The 19,626-nt window shown below is 32.7% G+C and overlaps 1 protein-coding gene across 3 annotated transcripts; it reads left to right on the top strand.

Annotated features, from left to right (window-relative positions):
- The first annotated feature begins 1,756 nt into the window (after window positions 1-1,756).
- LOC130988897 (axial regulator YABBY 5-like) lies at window positions 1,757-5,235 on the top strand. Of its 3 annotated transcripts, none has more exons than XM_057912888.1 (7): window positions 1,757-2,301; window positions 3,004-3,138; window positions 3,906-4,026; window positions 4,120-4,168; window positions 4,312-4,387; window positions 4,641-4,709; window positions 4,989-5,235. In XM_057912888.1, exons 1-7 carry the CDS (start codon window positions 2,242-2,244, stop codon window positions 5,034-5,036), a joined length of 558 nt encoding a protein of 185 aa, XP_057768871.1. In that variant the 5' UTR covers window positions 1,757-2,241; the 3' UTR covers window positions 5,037-5,235. The 3 variants fall into 3 exon arrangements, with proteins under 3 accessions (XP_057768871.1, XP_057768852.1, XP_057768862.1); XM_057912879.1 differs by having other exon boundaries at window positions 2,017-2,170; window positions 2,240-2,301; window positions 4,641-5,235; XM_057912869.1 differs by having other exon boundaries at window positions 2,016-2,301; window positions 4,641-5,235.
- Window positions 5,236-19,626: the final 14,391 nt, after the last annotated feature.

Genomic DNA, 19,626 nt, shown 5'->3' with positions numbered 1-19,626 from the left:
TCGTTGGGACGGCTCAAAAAGGAATACGCATCGCTTTCGTTGGGACGGAGGGAGTAATTGTTATAAGCCCATGTGTAATCATAAATTTAATCAATATTAATATTTTAATAATTTTATTTACGTTTACTGAATATTTTATTTATATTTACTGACATATATGATCATTTTAGACAAAATATGTTATTGCATGCATATTTCATTCAAAAAGAAATTATGCAGTGTGGTCATATTAGTGTTATGATTATGTTATAATCAATTTGATGACATTATAATTGATACACAATTATAATAATTTAATTAATTTTAAATGTTCAAAATTTATTTTATACTTGTTGACTAAATGTTCATGAAAGAATGAATAAATAAGTAAAAAAAAAATTATTAAAAATCTATGTATAACCATAAATCTTATTAAAATAGCTCTAATGGGACACTTGTAATTAAGTGTCCCATTGAAGAGCACTTAATGATGTGATCGATTGATTAATATATCCTAGGATTGAGTATTTGAATGATAACATGATCAAACAAGTCCAAAATTAATCAATCCGTAATAAATGGTCGAGACTAGCTTGGATTATTTAATTATGTGCGCAAATTATTTATTTATTTATATAAATATATTTGTTGTTATATTTTTCTTTTTATATTATTCGTATTTTTCATACTTTTTAAATTAGTTTTGAGCTATTCAAATATGAAGTTTTAATAATAATATAGTTTGAACTTTTAAGAGTCCAAATTGATATATTAAATGAAGGCTATTAAATTTGTTTTATTAATTTTTTAGTGTGATGAGGCTGACTTGCTTTAAATTTAATTATTATTATACGTGTTTAATTATTACTATTATACATGATGAGGACAAAAATGTGCATCCCCTAATTTTTCGGGATTTGAAGCTATCTTGAAGACTATCAAATATCTAATAAAGAAGAAGATCAACACGAAGACATGAGTATAAATATGAAGAATTATAGTTGTATTCTAAGTCTAAATAGAGTCCCATTCCTACTAGAATTTCTTAGTATTTTGTCTTTAAATAGGAGCATATATTCATTATTTAAGGATCCAACTCTGTAAAATGTAAACACGTACAAATCATGGTGAAAAACACCCAAAAAATCCTGTGGATGTAAGGATCCAACTCTGTACAATATAAACACGCACAAATCATAGTGAAACCAAAAAATTCCTTTGGATGTAGATCTTTACGATCGAATACGTAAATGTCTGCATTCTTATTGCTTTCCGTTATATGTGATTTTTTTGGACACAACAATACAATATTCGTGTATTCATTAAATTGATAATAATAGTATTTTTACACTACTTTAAATCAAATACTTATAATTAATTAATTAACTAACATAATTGTTTTTGTTTCAAATTAACTCATAAACAATGGCATTTTAATATTTTTATATAATTTTAAATTTTAAAAGTAACAAAATATATTGTGCCCGTGCATCGCGAGAGAGCGTACTAGTTTACATCAAACTAATAATTTTTTAAAGCATGTACGTATCCACAAATTGTATATTAAATTTTTATTCTTATAAAATTATTAGTAGTATTTTGTATAAATTATTATTATTATTATTACAAATTAAAAGTACCCATATCATCCAATCAAATTATGAAAAAATGGAGTCATCTAAATCTGAAAGTTGAAATTTAGAAAATCCCAAGGATCTATCAAGATTTATTTGTGCCTACGCCTTCAAGAAGGTGTCCAAAGGGAGTAGCATAGAGTGAGGGAAAACCGCCCCCCTCGTCCGCCGAGGATAGCAGAGATAGAGATAACGAAAGAGACCCATTATTTCTTAAAAACAAAAATAAAAATAAATAAAGGAATTGAAGCCACAGTTGTGCTAATGCTGCCAAAAATCCTTTCACCTCATCGAAACCCTAACCCTTAATCCTCAACCCACTATATATCAATCGGACGACGTCGTTTCACTTCCACTTGTATCCACATATCGCACCTTTTACATTCTACCCCACCTTTTACTTTTTATAATTTCACCTCACGCAGGTGGCGGTGGCTGTCTAGAAATCATAAATTTCTTGGATGCTATCATATATATGTGCATATAAATTTGTGTATATAGCATAGCTCAATTTGGACGCAAAGCTATAGACAAAGAGAGGAAAAAGCTTCAGCAAGGAAAATTTATTTTCCCTTATCTCTTGTTTCAGCTAATTATTTGGGTTATTCACTTTTTCTCTTGTTCAGAAATGGATGTGTCCGAGCAATTCCGCTACATCCCTTGCAACTTCTGCAACATCGTTCTTGCGGTACAACTCTACTCGGATCTCATCATTTCATTATGCATGAGAGCTCTTCAAATCTCCTCTTTTTCTTCTTTTTCTTTTTTTGCGTGTGTGTGCAAATTTATTTCATGTGGGTTTTGTAAAGAAAAAGATGATTTCCTGAGGCGATGAATAAAGCTGATTCCTGGGCTTCAGTGATCAGGTTTTGGTGCTATTATGCAGGAAATGCACATCATTTCTGCTCCAGGGGTTTTCTTGTTTGTTTGTGGCGATCATCATCTGTCCACTTCAACAATTCTCCCTTTTCTTTTCTTTTTTTCTTCTTTCCTTTGACAGATAAAGAAAAGTCATATATCTCCCTGCCTGTGAAGGTGGAATCACGTCTGCTGAAAAAGAAACATATATACACACACATACATAATAGCTGGTCTTGATTTTTTTGCTAAAAGTAGTATGTTGATTCGAGGCGATGATGGCTACAATTCCTTCATCTCCTCCTGGCTTAAGCTTTTCTTTTCCTGTCTGAAAAAGATTTCGCTATGCTGTCAAAATTAAGCCTTTTTCCTCGGTGGTTTTTGATTAAAGTGAAAGCCTCCCAATTCAAATTGGACCAGCTCTCGAGAATTTTAGGGTTGTGTCTATCAGATTTGAATGAAACCATAGAAAAACCTAGGATCTCATTCTCATCTGAGATGTTACATTTGTTGATGGTGCTTGTTTGTGCAGGTGAGTGTTCCATGCAGCAGTTTGCTTGATGTTGTGACAGTTCGATGCGGCCACTGCAGCAATCTGTGGACTGTGAATATGGCTGCTGCTGCCTTCCCATCGATGCAGCCGCCCTCTTCCTGCCAAGATTTTCAGGTTTATTTTGACTTTATAATACTGATACAGCCTCAAATCTAGGGTTTCTGGATCTTCTCAAACGGAATCCTGTAACCTCAAAAAGTAAACGGCCGTTTATTGCTTCAAGATCTTACATCTCAGCCGCCATAACCGCAGCACATAGTCTGCTTTTCTTGGAGATTGTATTTTTGCAGCTACAGCTGCTGCTAATTATCTATCTCCTTGCATTTTATTTTTAATTTTCTTGGGATGAAGATTGAAGATCATTACTTTTCGTATTTAAATGATTAGGTGATTTGATGGATAGGAGATATGGGTTTAATTTAATATTATATATTAGGAAGAAAGTCTCTGTCTCTGTCTCTCTCTCTCTCTCTCTCTAGCTCTGAGATGAATTGAAGCACTATTTATATATAGATTCTGGTTTTTCATCAGGAATTGTCCACTGCAGTGGAAACACGTATTTTTCCCCTAGATTCCGGCTACATCTTGCAACTGTCAATTCTAGCAGCCATTTTCTTAACTGAATCAGTCATTTCAGTGTTGTTAGTTTATCCTTTCTTTATCTTGTGAGTAAACATCTTTTCAAGCACCCCTTTTGGTCTGATTTTGTGTGTGTTTTGCTTCTTCTTCTCTTTTTTTTTTTGGTCTTTTTTTTAGTATTCAGTGGTATGATCATGATCTAGAAAATATGTTTTATAGCATCCGTTTCAACAATATTTGTCAAATTTACAACTTATAATTTATAGTATAAAAACTATAATTATTTGATTGGTCTATTTCAGGCAACTAACAGCAGTACTACTCCAACTGAATACAAGGTTGATCTGAGCTCATCTTCCAAATGGAACTACAAAACCCAGCCCTCAATTTCGAAAAAACCTGAGCCCAGAATCGTGAATCGACGTATAAATATATATACATACTTCTTAATTTGATTTTTATTCTAATTTAATTAATTGATTGTATCTTAATCTTGCACCGTGATCTTGTGTGCAGCTCCGGAGAAGAGGCAGCGAGTTCCATCAGCGTATAACCAGTTCATAAAGTAATGGGATTATGCAACATGATATTTATAATTCAAATTGTTACTCACTTTTCTGAGTTATATATGTTTCATTATTCTATATACAAGAAATTGCAACTAGCATTGATTGCTAATTAGTTCACACCATAAATGTAAATCATCAGAGAGGAGATTCAAAGAATCAAGGCCAATAATCCAGAAATCAGTCACAGGGAGGCTTTCAGTACTGCTGCAAAAAATGTAAGTTGACCTAATATATTATTTATATGAGTATATGCTAAAAAAACCGATATATAATTAATTTTTTTTTGTAAAAAAAAGAGAAACTAGTTGCTAGTGAATTTTGAGTTTTGACAGTCCAACCTAGTATTTCATGTAATAGTTTATATATATTGTTGGACGTGAATATATGAAATAAAATACGAGATTGGATACGTTTAAAAGGGAAATAAGTTTTGGACCACATTGATATGATTAATTTTACTTGGTGTAGTGGGCACACTTTCCTCATATTCATTTTGGGCTGATGCTGGAGACAAATAGCCAACCAAAACTCAACGAGGTAATGTCGATATACCTTTCTATTTCTCGAATTATATCTTGTGCAAATTTAGCTTCATTTCTTCAACAAATCATCCATCCACAAAATGACAAGCATTCGTTATTGTGTTTCCTTTATTAGAAAAATTGATCGTGCGCCTTTTCTCTTAAACTTTCTAACTGCTTTTTGATGACCAATAATTATGTATAGTTCTAACTCCAAAGTATTTTTTCTGAGATTCAAATTGCTTCACCTATGTGCTGCCTTATTTAATCTGGGGTTATTTATTTTTAATTATAGGGGCCGGAAAAGCATCAATTCAGAAGGGCAGCAATACGAAACAAGTGAAATCGATATCTGCTCTGGGAATATATCCCTAATATATTAAATGTATTTCTTTAAAAAGGCGATAGTACATCGATCCCTTATGTTATTGTAATTTTATTGCGTGAAATGCAACTCTGGCTATGGTATAAACGGCCGTATAATGTTATGTGTTGTCAATTGTATTTTCATTCAATATAAACAGCATTTTAATTCTTCTGCATGCTGTGTTTCCAAAATTCGGATTTATCTATACTTGCATATTTTTGCAAGCAAATGTGCTCAATTTGAGTTTGGTTCAAGCTAATCAGTGTGCTATTTTTTTCTTTTTCTTTTTCCTGATCATATGTATATGAGAAGTTCATTTCATAAAAAAATTAAAATTAGATTGGATAAAGCTTGGCACTATCCAAATTGTATTTTTGCTTATAAAAATGCCAGTAATTATGAACGGGTTATGTACATGGGCATTTGAATATACATGCGTGCTTTCATTTTCCTTCACTATAAAACTTCGATATAGGGGAGGGCTAAAATAAGTATATATACTTCTTAAGATATAAAATAAGAATAATTTTGAGCCTTTAGATCATCAAGATCTTCATCATCTTGTTGGGTGAATTCATGATCCTGAGTTCGAATCTCAAAGGTAGTGAAAATTTATTTTTCACAATTTATATCTTTATACAATGAATTCATACGTGTTGTACATAAAATTCATACATTTTTTCTAGTTCTTATTTCTTATTTTAAAAGGTGGGTAGCCCTCCCCCTTCGATACATGCATATATATACATACATATAACATATATACACACACACATTGTTTCTATATATATATATATAATAGAAATCTTATTGGAACCACATGATACTATATATATTACTATTACATATTTATCTATTATTGCACTGGACATAATAATGCATATATACAGATAATAAATCATTGATACGATAAAATAATTGTTAATTAATCAGACAAAATGCAACTTGTGACTGAGTTTTTTAAAATTAATTAATATTTGAGACAATATGTTTCAGTACTACAACAATTTTTTGATTTAATTATAGCGAATTCAACACACTTACTAATTTTTTTCAACAATACACATTGATCGGGTTTCGGTATATAAAAAAAAGGTGTTCAGTTTGGTGTAAGTTAAAATATGGTGAGATTATTAATAAAATATTCTAAAAAAATGGTAATAATAATAAAGCGAAGATAATAAGGAAAAATTGAGCCTAACTCACCCACCGCCGAATTCTCCCTCCTCAAATCCACCGCCACTGCTGCAGAGACTCTGTATGTAGTCGCCAACCTTTAATTTCACTTCTTTTTATGACTAAATTGGCAAAACTACAAAAAACTTAACAAAAAGTTGTTTTTTATATTTTTTTTATAGGGAAAAATTTAAGAAATATGCATCTCCAACTGTCATCTAATTAAGCTCAAAACTCACTCATCAATGAAAGAGAATGTAGGTACGTACCTCGTGTATTTACAACTTTGTTGTAGTAGTTGAAAAACAGCACTGCAGTACTTCTACGTACGGTTGTACCTTGCTCATTTCACACATTTTTATTTTCATTAAAACATTATAGTGATACTGAAAATAAGATTTGAGTGATGCTATATGTATATTCATTCTACACGCGCGAGGTGTATATATAAAGGAATTATTATCTTATATTAAAATAAATGAATTTTACAAGTAAAAAATAAATAAATGAAATTTAAATATTGTAAATATGATATCAAAATTTGTGAGAATATGGACTCTATTATTGCATGCTGGGCCGGACCTAGACGAGGGAGGCCGTGGGGGCATTCCACTCCAGAGACAATTAATAACGATTCTCCTGTATTAAATTGAATTTCAGTCGATTTATTTAAGAAACGATTTATCGTCGCGCTTTTACGGGCTCTATTAAAATATAAATTTATGAAATTATTAATGTATTTTTTGGTTCATAATTTTTTTCACTAAATTAAAGAATTTAATGAAATTGTTTTAAAGTAGAAAATTATAATATTTATTTGAAATTGACCGACCTAATTTAAATATCTTATGAAATTTATATGTAAGCAGAGTTTCAATCCAACTTTGTTGTGATTTTTAAGGGATCTGTAGTATTTTTCTATAGTAGTTTTTTTATTCCTAATATATACAGTAGGTATTAGAGGCAAATTAAGATATAATAAATTTTAAATCGTGTCCATTAAAGTATTATTGATTAAGGGTATAGATTACTTCTACATTCTTATCTTAAGAGTGATTTTTATTTTAACCCAATTAAAGTATTATATACGTAGGAACCTGAATTGGTCTGCGGCGTCTGCCCATGAGGTCGAAGATAATTTTTTAGGGAATATAAATAGAATTAATAACATCAAAGTCATATATGTTAAAAAGTAAATCAAGTACGTTTCTAAATTGATTGGAGAGTTGGATATTATGAAGTATAATATTACAATAATCATTACAACCTCAAAATTACAACTATATGTATTTTCTATTTTTCGTGTATGGATATAAATAAAATTTTATTGATTAATGGAATACTAATATAAAGATTTTTATTGATCAATGGAATACTAATATAAAGATTTTTAGATATTTAACAGTTTTTAGATATATAATGATTTTTAGATATTTAATAGTTTTTGGATATGGAAATTGATTAAAAAATAAAAAATAAAAAATAAAAATGAATGAGAATTGAGGAAAATTAGAATGGAGTGATTGTACGATGCCACGTAGGATATAATTTATTTTGTTGGAATATTTATATAATGATTTTTTAGATATTTAGTTTTTAAATATATCATGATTTTTAGATATAGAAATTGATTAAAATTTAGAAAAAATAAATAAGAATGAATGAGAATTGAGGAAAATTAGAATGGAGTGATTATAGGATGCCACATACGGTAGGATTAGAATTTATTTTGTTGGAATATTTATATAATGATTTTTAAGATATAGAAATTGATTAAAATTAAAAAAAAAAGAATGAGTGAGAATTGAGGAAAATTATAATGGAGTGATTATAGAATGCCACCTAGGATATGATTTATTTTGCTTTAATATATAGATGATATCTTTTCATATTTTAAAATTGAAAAAATCATGTTTTTTGTTCTTTATTATTCTAGTGTTAATACAGGTCTTTGTTTGATAGATAGATTAATTGGTTTTCTTTTGTCATTGTTGATGTGAAATTTCCTAGCAAATGATTTAGTCCTTAGAATATTGTGAAAATAGTTTCTATTTTATGTCTTAGGGTTAAACTTTGAACCTAGGTAAGAATATTGTCCGTGCATTATATTGAATTGTAGTTCGTAGATTTTATTGACTTGTTTGTTAATTTCACTTTATACGATTAATTTCAATGAATATCAGTCATATAATTTGAATGCGTTCCAGATTCATTCTCATTTTCACAAAAGATATCATTCTCACTAGATTATTTATCTATATGTTATGCTTTGATACTAAGAAGTGTTTGCTTTTTCGGCTATGAATAGAAGCTTCTTGATGAAGATGGCCTGGAAGCTTGTGCAAGGCCGAGAATTCGCCCCTTCAGTCATGGCGACTCGCTACTTGTCGAATTTTGGCTATGCCAAGATGTTCTTGGCTTCTTCTCCATTTTGGACTGGCGTGAGGGAGCATGTTAACTCCTTGGTGATGGATTCTTATTCCTATATTGGCACTGGAGAACACATTTATTTTTGGCATGACGATTGGCTGGGTTACAAGTTGGCGGACAAGCTTCATATTCCGCCTTTTATGAAAGACTTCCTGCAGCAAGCTGTAAGTGATTACTTCTATGATGGTGTTTGGCATTTCACTCCGGATTTTATTATTCAGTTTCCTGATCTTGTGGTGGATATTCTGTTGCTTCCAATTGGGGAGGAGAGTGATACTCGCTTCTGGAAACCTTCTGTTAGTGGGGAGGTTTCGGCCTCTCTTGCCTATGTTTCGCAGTCTCCGCATTTTCCCAAAGTTCTTTGGGGCACTTGGATTTGGGAGTGTTTTATTCCTGACAGAAGATCTCTTATCACCTGGCGGATTCTGCATTTGAAGATGCCGACTCTGGATGGTCTAATCAAAAGGGGCATGCACGGACCTAACAGATGTGTGATGTGTGGGTTGGCTGAGGAGTCTATTGACCACTTGTTCTGGAATTGCAGTGTTATTCGACAGACTTGGGTGGTTTTCTTTGATTGGTTTGCCAAATCGCACATGCTGGACTGCTTGGATATTCATAGCATGTTGGCTGCTGCATGGAACACAGATTTCAGTCCGTTGGTTCAATCCTACTGGAAAGCTGGGGTGATTAATTTTATTTGGAAAATTTGGGATTGCCGCAATCAAGTGACTTTTAATGATGCCAGTTTCCACCCGAATTTGATTCTTGGGTTCCTGAAAGTTGCGTTTAAGGAGATGGATTCCAATTTCCCTAAGCTTGGGCGTTCTCATAACTCTTGGCAGGATTATTTGGTGCTTAGGCGGATTGGGGTTGCTATGCGCGCTGTTCCGCCCCCTATGATGATTGAGGTTCACTGGTGGCCACCGGCGGGGCAGTGGATTAAAGTCAATACTGACGGTTCGGCACTTGGGAAACCTGGGAGCATTGCCGCGGGCGGTGTGTTCCGCGATAACTGGGGTGCGGTTCGCGGTTGTTATCACTATAAAGGGGGTTCGGGGTTCGCTTTTGAAGCGGAGCTTTTCGCGATCATGCATGCTATTCGAATTGCGAATTCTCGGGGTTGGCACTGGCTTTGGATTGAAGCAGACTCGTCTTATGTTGTCCAGCTTCTGCAATCTCGTTCTCTGAATGTTCCCTGGCGTTTTCTTCCGCTCTGGAAACAGACTTTAAATTGGCTTTCAACTTTTCGACTTCAGATCTCGCATATTTATAGAGAAGGAAATTGTGTGGCGGATATTATGGCTAATCATGCCCGGATCGAAGGGTGGTGGCCCTTTGCTATTGAGGATATTAAGATTGCGGTGTCTTTGGATATGGCGACTCATAGTCGCGTTCGTATGAAGAATTGATGACATGGGGCTGTTTAGGATTGGTCTCTTGGAGTGGTTGCTGCTCGTTGGGGGTGTATCCGGTCTTCGTTTGGTTGGTGCATCTTTGTTGCTTTGTGTGTTCTTGTTTCGGTTGTGACTAGTTTGAGCCAGGATTGTTTTGGGACGATGGTTAGGCCGGAGTATCAGAAACTTTCCTTCCGCTCTTCTGGTCGTGGTCTTTGTTTTTTTGACGAACACTCTTTTTCCTTTTCTGGTTTTTCCCATGGGGTTTTCCATGAAAAGGTTTTAATGAGGATCGGCCCTAAGTCTGCTATTTTGTGCTTTCTAGGGTTTCTTTGTTCTTTTTTCCTTTTCCCATTTTTAATAAAAACGCATTTTAATAATAAGAAGTGTTTGCTTTCAATGATCAATTAAGTATATGATTGAATATTTTATCCTCATCGCTATAATATTTTTAATTGCATTTTTTCAATGATACATGAATCAAGAAGCAACATTAATTCAAATAATAAAAATTATTAAAATTTTGGGATATCATAAAATTTCAATACATTTTATACTCCATCCGTCCCTAAAATAACTTCATCTTTTTTTCATTTTGGGATGTCCCCCAAATAACTTCATGTTTCTTTCTTTCCATTTTTGGACACCTACCCCACCACTAATAATACTTTATTTATTCTTACTTTCACTTTTCACCACTCCCAATACGAGTTCGAGAGTTTTTTAGGACAGTAACTTAGATTGATTTGGAAATTAGGACAATAACTTTTGAACTTGTAAAAATAGGACACTAATTTTTTTTTAGAGTAAACCAGGACACTAATTAATAAGTGTTGCATCCGCAGGATATTTTTTAGCCAATTATCGGCTGAGAAATGTCCTATTTTTACGACGCTTATTAATTAGTGTCCTATTTTACTTTAAAAAATAATCAGTGTCCTATTTTTACAAATCCGAAAGTTATTGTCCTAATTTTTAAATCAATCTAAGTTAATGTCCTAAAACATCCCCTGACTCCTCCCAATACTAATTATAACACTTTTCACAACTTTCAATAATAATTATATCACATTTTCTCCACTATCATGACACTTTACAACTTTTCATTAAAACCCTTGCCGTCTCCAAAGAGGAAGCCATTTCAGGGACGGAGGGAGTATTAAACATACGCCTACTAATTATTTAGACATCAAACATTTATGTGGACTAGAATACATATTAACCGTTCATTCCTAATAATATAATTGAACTAATTGTTAAAATAAAACCGTAACTTTCATTCTTAATAATATACTCCCTTCATCCCAGCTAAAATGAGACATTTTTCTTTTTGGGCGTCCTAGCTAAGTGAGACTCTTTTCTTTTTGAGTAAAAGTTTTACTATTTAATCATCTTTTCACTTTTTCACCTACACACAAAGCACACATTTTTTAATTCCCGTGCCCAAGAAAATGGCTCACTTTAACTAGGATGAAAGGAGTAATTTGTTTATCTGGTCATGCATGAATAGTTTGTTTTGGTCTTTACTTATGTATATATAGCTAGGGATATGTTATACTAACAATGCTATTTTTTGTAAGAAATAAAAATAATGCATAAGTCAGTATATAATGTTACATAAATTGCTTATAATTAATAACTACATAACAAAATTCAATTAATCGATAAAATTTTCGTTCCCTCCAGGATTCGAATCCAAGTATAAATTCGCCCTCTAAATAAATATTAGCCATAAAATTTTAAAATCTAACGTTACAAATTCATTCTCATTTCGTGTAACATGAGGACAATGAATAAGACATATAATACTAATGAACAAGACGTATATCTAACGAACAAGATGTATATACTGATGAAAAATAAAATTTGAAAAATTGGTAATGAATAAGACATATATACTGATGAACAAGGCAATATATATTGATGAACAATGCATTATATACTGATGAATAACAAAATTTAAAATATTTTGTTCCCTCCAGGATTCGAACCATATATATATATATTTATATATATATATATATATATAGGGGAGGGCTAGAATAAAAACACTCTTAAGTGTATAAAATATAAATGATTTTCAGCCCTTAGATCATCAAGATCTACGGTTGATTCGTAACCCTTTTGGATGAATTCGTGGTCCTGGGTTCGAATCCCAAAGGTAGCAAAATTTTATTTTTCACAATTCGTAACCATGTTGGATGAATTCGTAACCCTGTTGGATAAAATTCGTACATTAAAAAACGTTTATATTTATATTTTAAGAAGTGTTTTTACTGTAGTCCTCCCCATATATATATATATATATATCGGGAGTTGTTTAAGTAAGAACCACTAGATAAAATAAGAATGAAGAATCATTTTCAATCATTCAATCAATAACTATTGCAGACAGGGGCGGAGCCAGGAATTTTTTTGGGGGGGGGCTGAACTGTTACGGGGGTTCGGGGGCGGTAGCCCCCGGATTTTTTTTTTTGGGGCATTCAATACATTTTAGACATTCTTTACTAAAATACAAATATAATCATAATAATAACAACATTTTTATAGATAATATAGTTCAAAACATTTACTAAAAATTTTTTTTGGGGCATTCAATACATTTTAGACATTTTTTACTAAAATAATAATAATAATAATAATAATAATAATAATAATAATAATAATAATAATAATAATAATAATAATAATAATAATAATAATAATAATAATAATAATAATAATAATAATAATAATAATAATAATAATAATAATAATAATAATAATAATAATAATAATAATAATAATAATAATAACAACATTTTCATAGATAATATAGTTCAAAACATTTACTAAAAAAAATTTTGGGGGCATTCAATACATTTAGACATTTTTTACTAAAAAACAAATATAATAATAATAATAATAATAATAATAATAATAATAATAATAATAATAATAATAATAATAATAATAATAATAATAATAATAATAATAATAATAATAATAATAATAACAACAACATTTTCATAGATAATATAGTTCAACATTTACTAAATTTTTTTTTGAGGGCATTCAATACATTTAGACATTTTTTACTAAAATACAAATATAATAATAATAATAATGACAACATTTTCATAGATAATATAGTTCAAAACATTTACTAAAAAAATTTGTTGGGGCATTCAATACATTTTAGACATTTTTTACTAAAATACAAATATAATAATAATAATAATAATAATAATAATAATAATAATAATAACAACAACATTTTCATAGATAATATAGTTCAAAACATTTACTAAAAAAAATTTTGGGGGCATTCAATACATTTAGACATTTTTTACTAAAAAACAAATATAATAATAATAATAATAATAATAATAATAATAATAATAATAATAATAATAATAATAATAATAATAATAATAATAATAATAATAATAATAATAATAATAATAATAATAATAATAATAACAACAACATTTTCATAGATAATATAGTTCAACATTTACTAAATTTTTTTTTGAGGGCATTCAATACATTTAGACATTTTTTACTAAAATACAAATATAATAATAATAATAATGACAACATTTTCATAGATAATATAGTTCAAAACATTTACTAAAAAAATTTTTGGGGGCATTCAATATATTTAGACATTTTTTACTAAAATACAAATATAATAATAATAATAATAATAATAACAACATTTTCATAGATAATATAGTTCAAAACATTAGCTAAATTTTTTTTGGGGGGCATTCAATACATTTAGACAGTTTTTACTAAAATACAAATATAATAATAATAATAACAACATTTTCATAGATAATATAGTTCAACATTTGATACGAAGAGGCTATATTGATTGTTGAAGAGCGATTGTTTTGGCAGAGAGGAGCATGAGCAGAGAGGAAATATCAGCTCGCATGAACAGGGGCCAGCAGTGACTCTCGTATGAACAGGGGCCAGCAGAGAGGCTCTCGCATCTCGCTCGCCGCCGCCCAGCAGGCGTCTCCGTCCGTCCGGCCTCCGCCCAGCAGGCGTCTCCGTCCGCCCAGCAGGCATCTCGCTCGCCGCCGCCCAGCACGCGTTCTGCAGATCCGACTTAGGCGGAGAGGATCTGCACGCAGACGATCTGCAGATCCTCCTTCCAGGCGTCTTCCGACTTCCTCCTTCCAGGCGATCTGCACGCGATCTGTACGCAGGCGATCTGGTCAAGGTGAGGACCAAAATTCCTCCTTCCAGCCGATCTGCACGCGATCTGCACGCGATCTTCACGCTGCTTGGTGGGGAGCAGGCGATCTGCACAGATCTCGGAGCTCGCTGCGCGATTTCCGTCATCTCACGGTCACCGCACCCAGCAACGGCGCCTCCCCAGATCTCGAAGCTCGCTGCGAGACTTCCGTCTCTCGCTGACCCTCAGCTGCGCGACTGCACCGCGGCTCCCAGGTCGACTCTTCTCACGGCCACCGCACCCAGCAACGGCGAATCCCCGGCGGATGGCCACCAGTTCGCCGATCATCGGTCGAGACAAGGGGGGTCTTAACCTTCCCCCGGTTTCTTCCAACTTTGATGTTCGAACTAAACCTGATCTCTCCCATGATATGCGTCTGCCTCCCAGGGGGTCGGGTACTGATTCCGACGCGATTGCCGTCGGAATGCGATCTAGTGGCAATTCATCAAATCTGACAGATAAGGAACCCACCCAGATTCTCACTTATTCCGACATCGTTAGCATCTCCCCTAAGAATGACGATAGAGTTTCTTATGCGGAGGCTACTGGCAAGAAACCGGTGAAAATACAGGATTTGGCTGCTCACATTTTTCATGATCTGCGGCCTACTAAGGAGGGCGAGCAGTTCTCCCTCAAAATACCGAAGGATCTATATCTTGAGGAGATTAAGGCCTTTGAATTTGCTTTGACAGGACGTTTGTTTCTTCAGAAAGGAGACAAACCAAGATCAACTTTGGAACTAAAGTGGGAACTTCAGAGATTATGGAGTTTAACCTCTGATTGGCAACTAATTCCTTTGGGAAAAGGTTATTTCACTCTCCGATTTACTACGGCTGAAGATAAGGCTACAGCAAAGGGAAAGGCAGTTTGGGAGCTCTCAAAAGGGCTCCTCCGACTCCGTGCATGGACTCGAAATTTTGATCCTTTCAAAGAGAATTCCCCTTTGGCGGATGTTTGGGTTCGCATACACTATCTGCCGATAGAATACTGGAACCCACAGGTTATTTCTGGAATTGGCAGATATTTGGGTCACCCCTTAAAGATCGATGGAGCGTCGGCACGACGTGACTTCGGACAATTCGCTAGAATCCTTGTGGAAATCGATATGTCGCAAAATCTACCTTCTACTCTTTTAATTGATGGTGAGGATACATCATTCCATGTTGAATTTGTCTTTGAAAATTTGCCTCTTTACTGTCGTCGTTGCAAAATAACTGGGCATTCTCAAGAAACATGTCGAAAAAAACGACGTGTGGAGCCGGTAGCTATTGAGGAAAATCTGACGGCTGCTCCTAACCATCAGTCTGGTGTTGTGAATCATAAACAATGGCACATTGTGAAGCATGGCAAGAAGGTTGTTGTCCCAATCGTGCAAACCACGGGGGAACAGCAGAACACTACTAGTTTTGGCCATTTGGCGACGGGGGGGCAGCAGCATGATTTCCAGAATGAAGGCCATGAGATGGCTGGCAGTAACCCAGTTCTGGATTCCAAGAGGGTTGACGATCATGGCTCTGAGGAGAGAGCGTTATACGAGCCGGAGGCAGCGGTGTTGGTTTCGGTTGATCAGGAGCTTCATAAGACGACTGGTAGTGAGGACGAGGTGGACGAGGAAATTGAGATGGAAACGCCGGCTGGGGATCCGACTGAGATTGTTACGGCTGCTGCTGATTTGGATGAAGCTCGCAATTCTGAGCAAGCTGGAGAGTTCGTTGGTCAGCAGGCTAAAAAATTGGATGGTGATTTGGGTGAGCAAAGCAAAGACTCGCACACTACTGCTCCAGAAGATATTGATAGTCGTATCAGTCGGTTGGAGGCGCAGGTTAGCCAAGGAATGCAAATGCTTGTTGAGCAAGCACCGCCTAAGCGACGAGGACGTCCTCCAAAAGGTATGGAGCGTCCGCGCGTTACACAGAATCATGAAGATAGCATAAAAAGCCGCCTCAGAAATGCGGAGGAAATGGGTCAGAAGCCGAGGGACTTCGTCATTGATCATAGCGGAAGTGCTAGTTTGCGTGTTATGAATAATATCGCCACAGGACGTTGGTCGGACGAAATGGAGGTGGACGATTTTGAATGGTTTTTAAATCGTTTTTTGCTTTGTTTCCTGTTTTACGAGCTCCTTTCCGAGTCTCGTGCCTCTAGTCTGCATTACTGTGCTTTCATTGGCTTTTTTCTTTTTCTTTTTATAAAAAACCTCAATTTAATAATAATAGTTCAACATTTACTAAAAAAAATTTGGGGGCATTCAATACATTTTAGACATTTTTTTACTAAAATACAAATATAATAATAATAATAATAATAATAACAACATTTTTAGACATATTATAAAAAAAAAAAAAATCAAAATTTGGGGGGGGCTCTAGCCCCCCCTAGCCCCCCCTGGCTCCGCCCCTGATTGCAGATATATTATCTTGGTGGATGAATGCAACACCTAAATTCGAACCTAGATCAAAATGTCTATTTATAAAAATTATTGATGACTTAATTATTCACGTATCTTCACACGCATTTCTTAGTTCTAAATACATTTAGCAATTTCTCTCTCTATATATATATATGAAAAGGGGCGAAGATAAATAGCTTTCTGAAAAAAATTGTTTTGCTTTATTTCATGTATTACCGGAAGGAAACTCGTTGTCCGTTTTCTCTTGAAGCTATATTTCCCAAGAATATGCTTCGGCGGCTTTTAGTTCAACACTCGAAAACTTTTGAAGAGATGAATCATTGGATTATGCCTTTATTACATTATTTAATTCATCATTTTTTTGTTTTTTTTACTATTCTTATATATAATCGCAGTTCATTTATTATTGGCTGATATTTTTTATTTATAGGTTGATGAAATAAGATGCACAATAAAGCAACTGGCCTAATCGCCTTCTTATATGAGCTAGCAAGGTAACAATTCAACTAAAATTAAGTTATTATATATTCAATTAAATAGTAGTATTTTATTCGTTATAGTTAGATATTTTAATAAATAATAAATACTACTTTTTTATTTGATACATATGGATATAGGAACATTATTTATAATGACTTATTTTTTGCTGAATGAATTTTCCTGCAACCATTCTATCAATGAATTATAGGATGCGTATATATATGTAGGGAAAAATAATTCAGATGCTTCTTAATTTCTATACATTGATGGTCTGACGAATTGTGACCCATTAGAAGGTTTTTATATACGTTATATCATAAGTGGCTTCGATTAATTCTTTATTAATATAAAAAATATATAATATTATGATCGTGTATTTTAAACAAATTGTTACGATTATGAGTTTTGCATAAATTTGAATGGTCAATTAAACGTGAAAATGGAATATATATATGTTTTATGCTTTATTCATTGAAAATTTGTGATTATTCGTTACATATTATATTCCTGAATAATATTATTGATATTTGATTAGTATAAAACTTTTCGAATAAGCTTATTAAAATTACGAACATGTAAATAAAATATTCGAATTTTTAACTGACATAAAATATTAACATAAAACATTTTGAATAAGCTTAATAAACTCACGAACATCAAAATAAAATATTAGAATTTTTTTTACTGCTATAAACTAAAATAATTAACATGAAACATTTTGAATAAAGGTACAAAAAATAAGATATGTTAATTCTGTTAAATTTATTACGAAAAAATTAATAGAATATATACAAATTAATTAAGTGAAATCTATGCAGATTTATTTAATACTCGTTAATTCAATGTGAAGTAGTTTAATGAAAATAATATTATATATATGTAAATATGGATATGAAACATATCTTTAATTCTATAATCTTCCAAACTAAAAAAGGCAAAAAAAACAAAAAAAAAAACACAAAATAAAGATATGAATCTAATCAACCGAAATGAATATGATTCGGTCAAACTTAGGACGGTTACAAATAAAACTAAATTACCAAGTTAACCTTTAGTATAATTTTTGAATTAATTAATGTCAATTATCTTAACCGTCTGATCTGCTAAATCCGAGGGCCCTTGTTAATTCTTCATTCTCAAATTACTTATCATACTTCATGGATCTTCTCCCTATATATATATATATATATAGGGGAGCGCTCTAATGAGACCTCCTATTTTTAGTAGGATCTTAGACACGATCTCGTGCGTTTATTAATTTTATCAATCATATGACTGATATTGTACCTAGAGGGCGAATTTTCTTCTCAGGGTTCGAATCCTGGAGGGTGCGAAATATTTTAAATTTCATTATTCATCAGTATATACTGCATTGTTTATCAGAATATACTACCTTGTTCATTAGTATATACTATGTCTTATTCATTGAAAAATAAGGGTTTCAATGTCTCACTAAAAATAAGGGTCTCATTGGAGCGCACCCTCATACATACATATATATATATATATATATATATATATAGAGAGAGAGAGAGAGAGAGAGAATGGATCCATAGAGAATGACAAATATTTTAAGAATAAAGAATTGATTATATCCGTTCGATCATTGCAATCGCACGGACTTGATTAATCTAACTATTTAAGCGGTTAATAATTATTAAGGTTAAGTCGGTAATTTATTATTATATATAACCGCTTTAACCTATATGTATGTTGACCGAATCATAGAGTTTTTCGGTGGAGTCAAATGATATCGTTTTATCTTATCAATGAAATTATTGTTTCCTTTTTTTTATTAAAATATTTACTCATTCACGATATTTGTTTCTACACAAAAACTTATATGAGCGCCGTTATAATTGTGCGCTCACAATATGCGCGCGGGCTTGGGTCGGGTCGAACAAAGAGAATCGGGTCATTTGACCCGATATATATATAAAAAAAAAACCAGTGTTTCCTTTCTCCACTCTCTTCTCTCATCCTCGATCTCTCGGTGTCACAGCCCAAAACCATTTACTTCCTTTGCAAATTTTATTTGAAAATTAGTATATTTTTGAGTTATTAATATATATATCTAACAGTCGAGTTTGTGATGAATCTAGTCGCGCCCCTAGTTAGATGAATAATTTTAAAGTACAAATTATAATTTTAGCAATAAACATTTTAGACTCAAAAGATATATATAAATATTTACGTAATTTCCTACATTTAGACCGTCAAGGAATATTTACACATCTTCTTCTATATTTTGGGCTAAAGTTTAATAAGAGCCCAGTGAGAGCCCATCATCTGAATTTCAAAAGCAATTTACGTGGTTTCTTCTCAACCACCAATTCTCTATTTTAAGATCAACCACTTATCTTTTCGTGAGCTTGAAGAACAAGCATTCCATTTTACTTAATCCAGTTAAATTTAAGTCTTGCAGCCTACGAATTTCACTCTATT

The sequence above is a fragment of the Salvia miltiorrhiza genome, chromosome 1 (genome assembly GCF_028751815.1).
Source record: "Salvia miltiorrhiza cultivar Shanhuang (shh) chromosome 1, IMPLAD_Smil_shh, whole genome shotgun sequence".
Classification (NCBI taxonomy): Eukaryota; Viridiplantae; Streptophyta; class Magnoliopsida; order Lamiales; family Lamiaceae; genus Salvia; species Salvia miltiorrhiza.
Note: the sequence above shows the minus strand (reverse complement) of the source record. Positions and strands in the feature narration are given on the sequence as shown.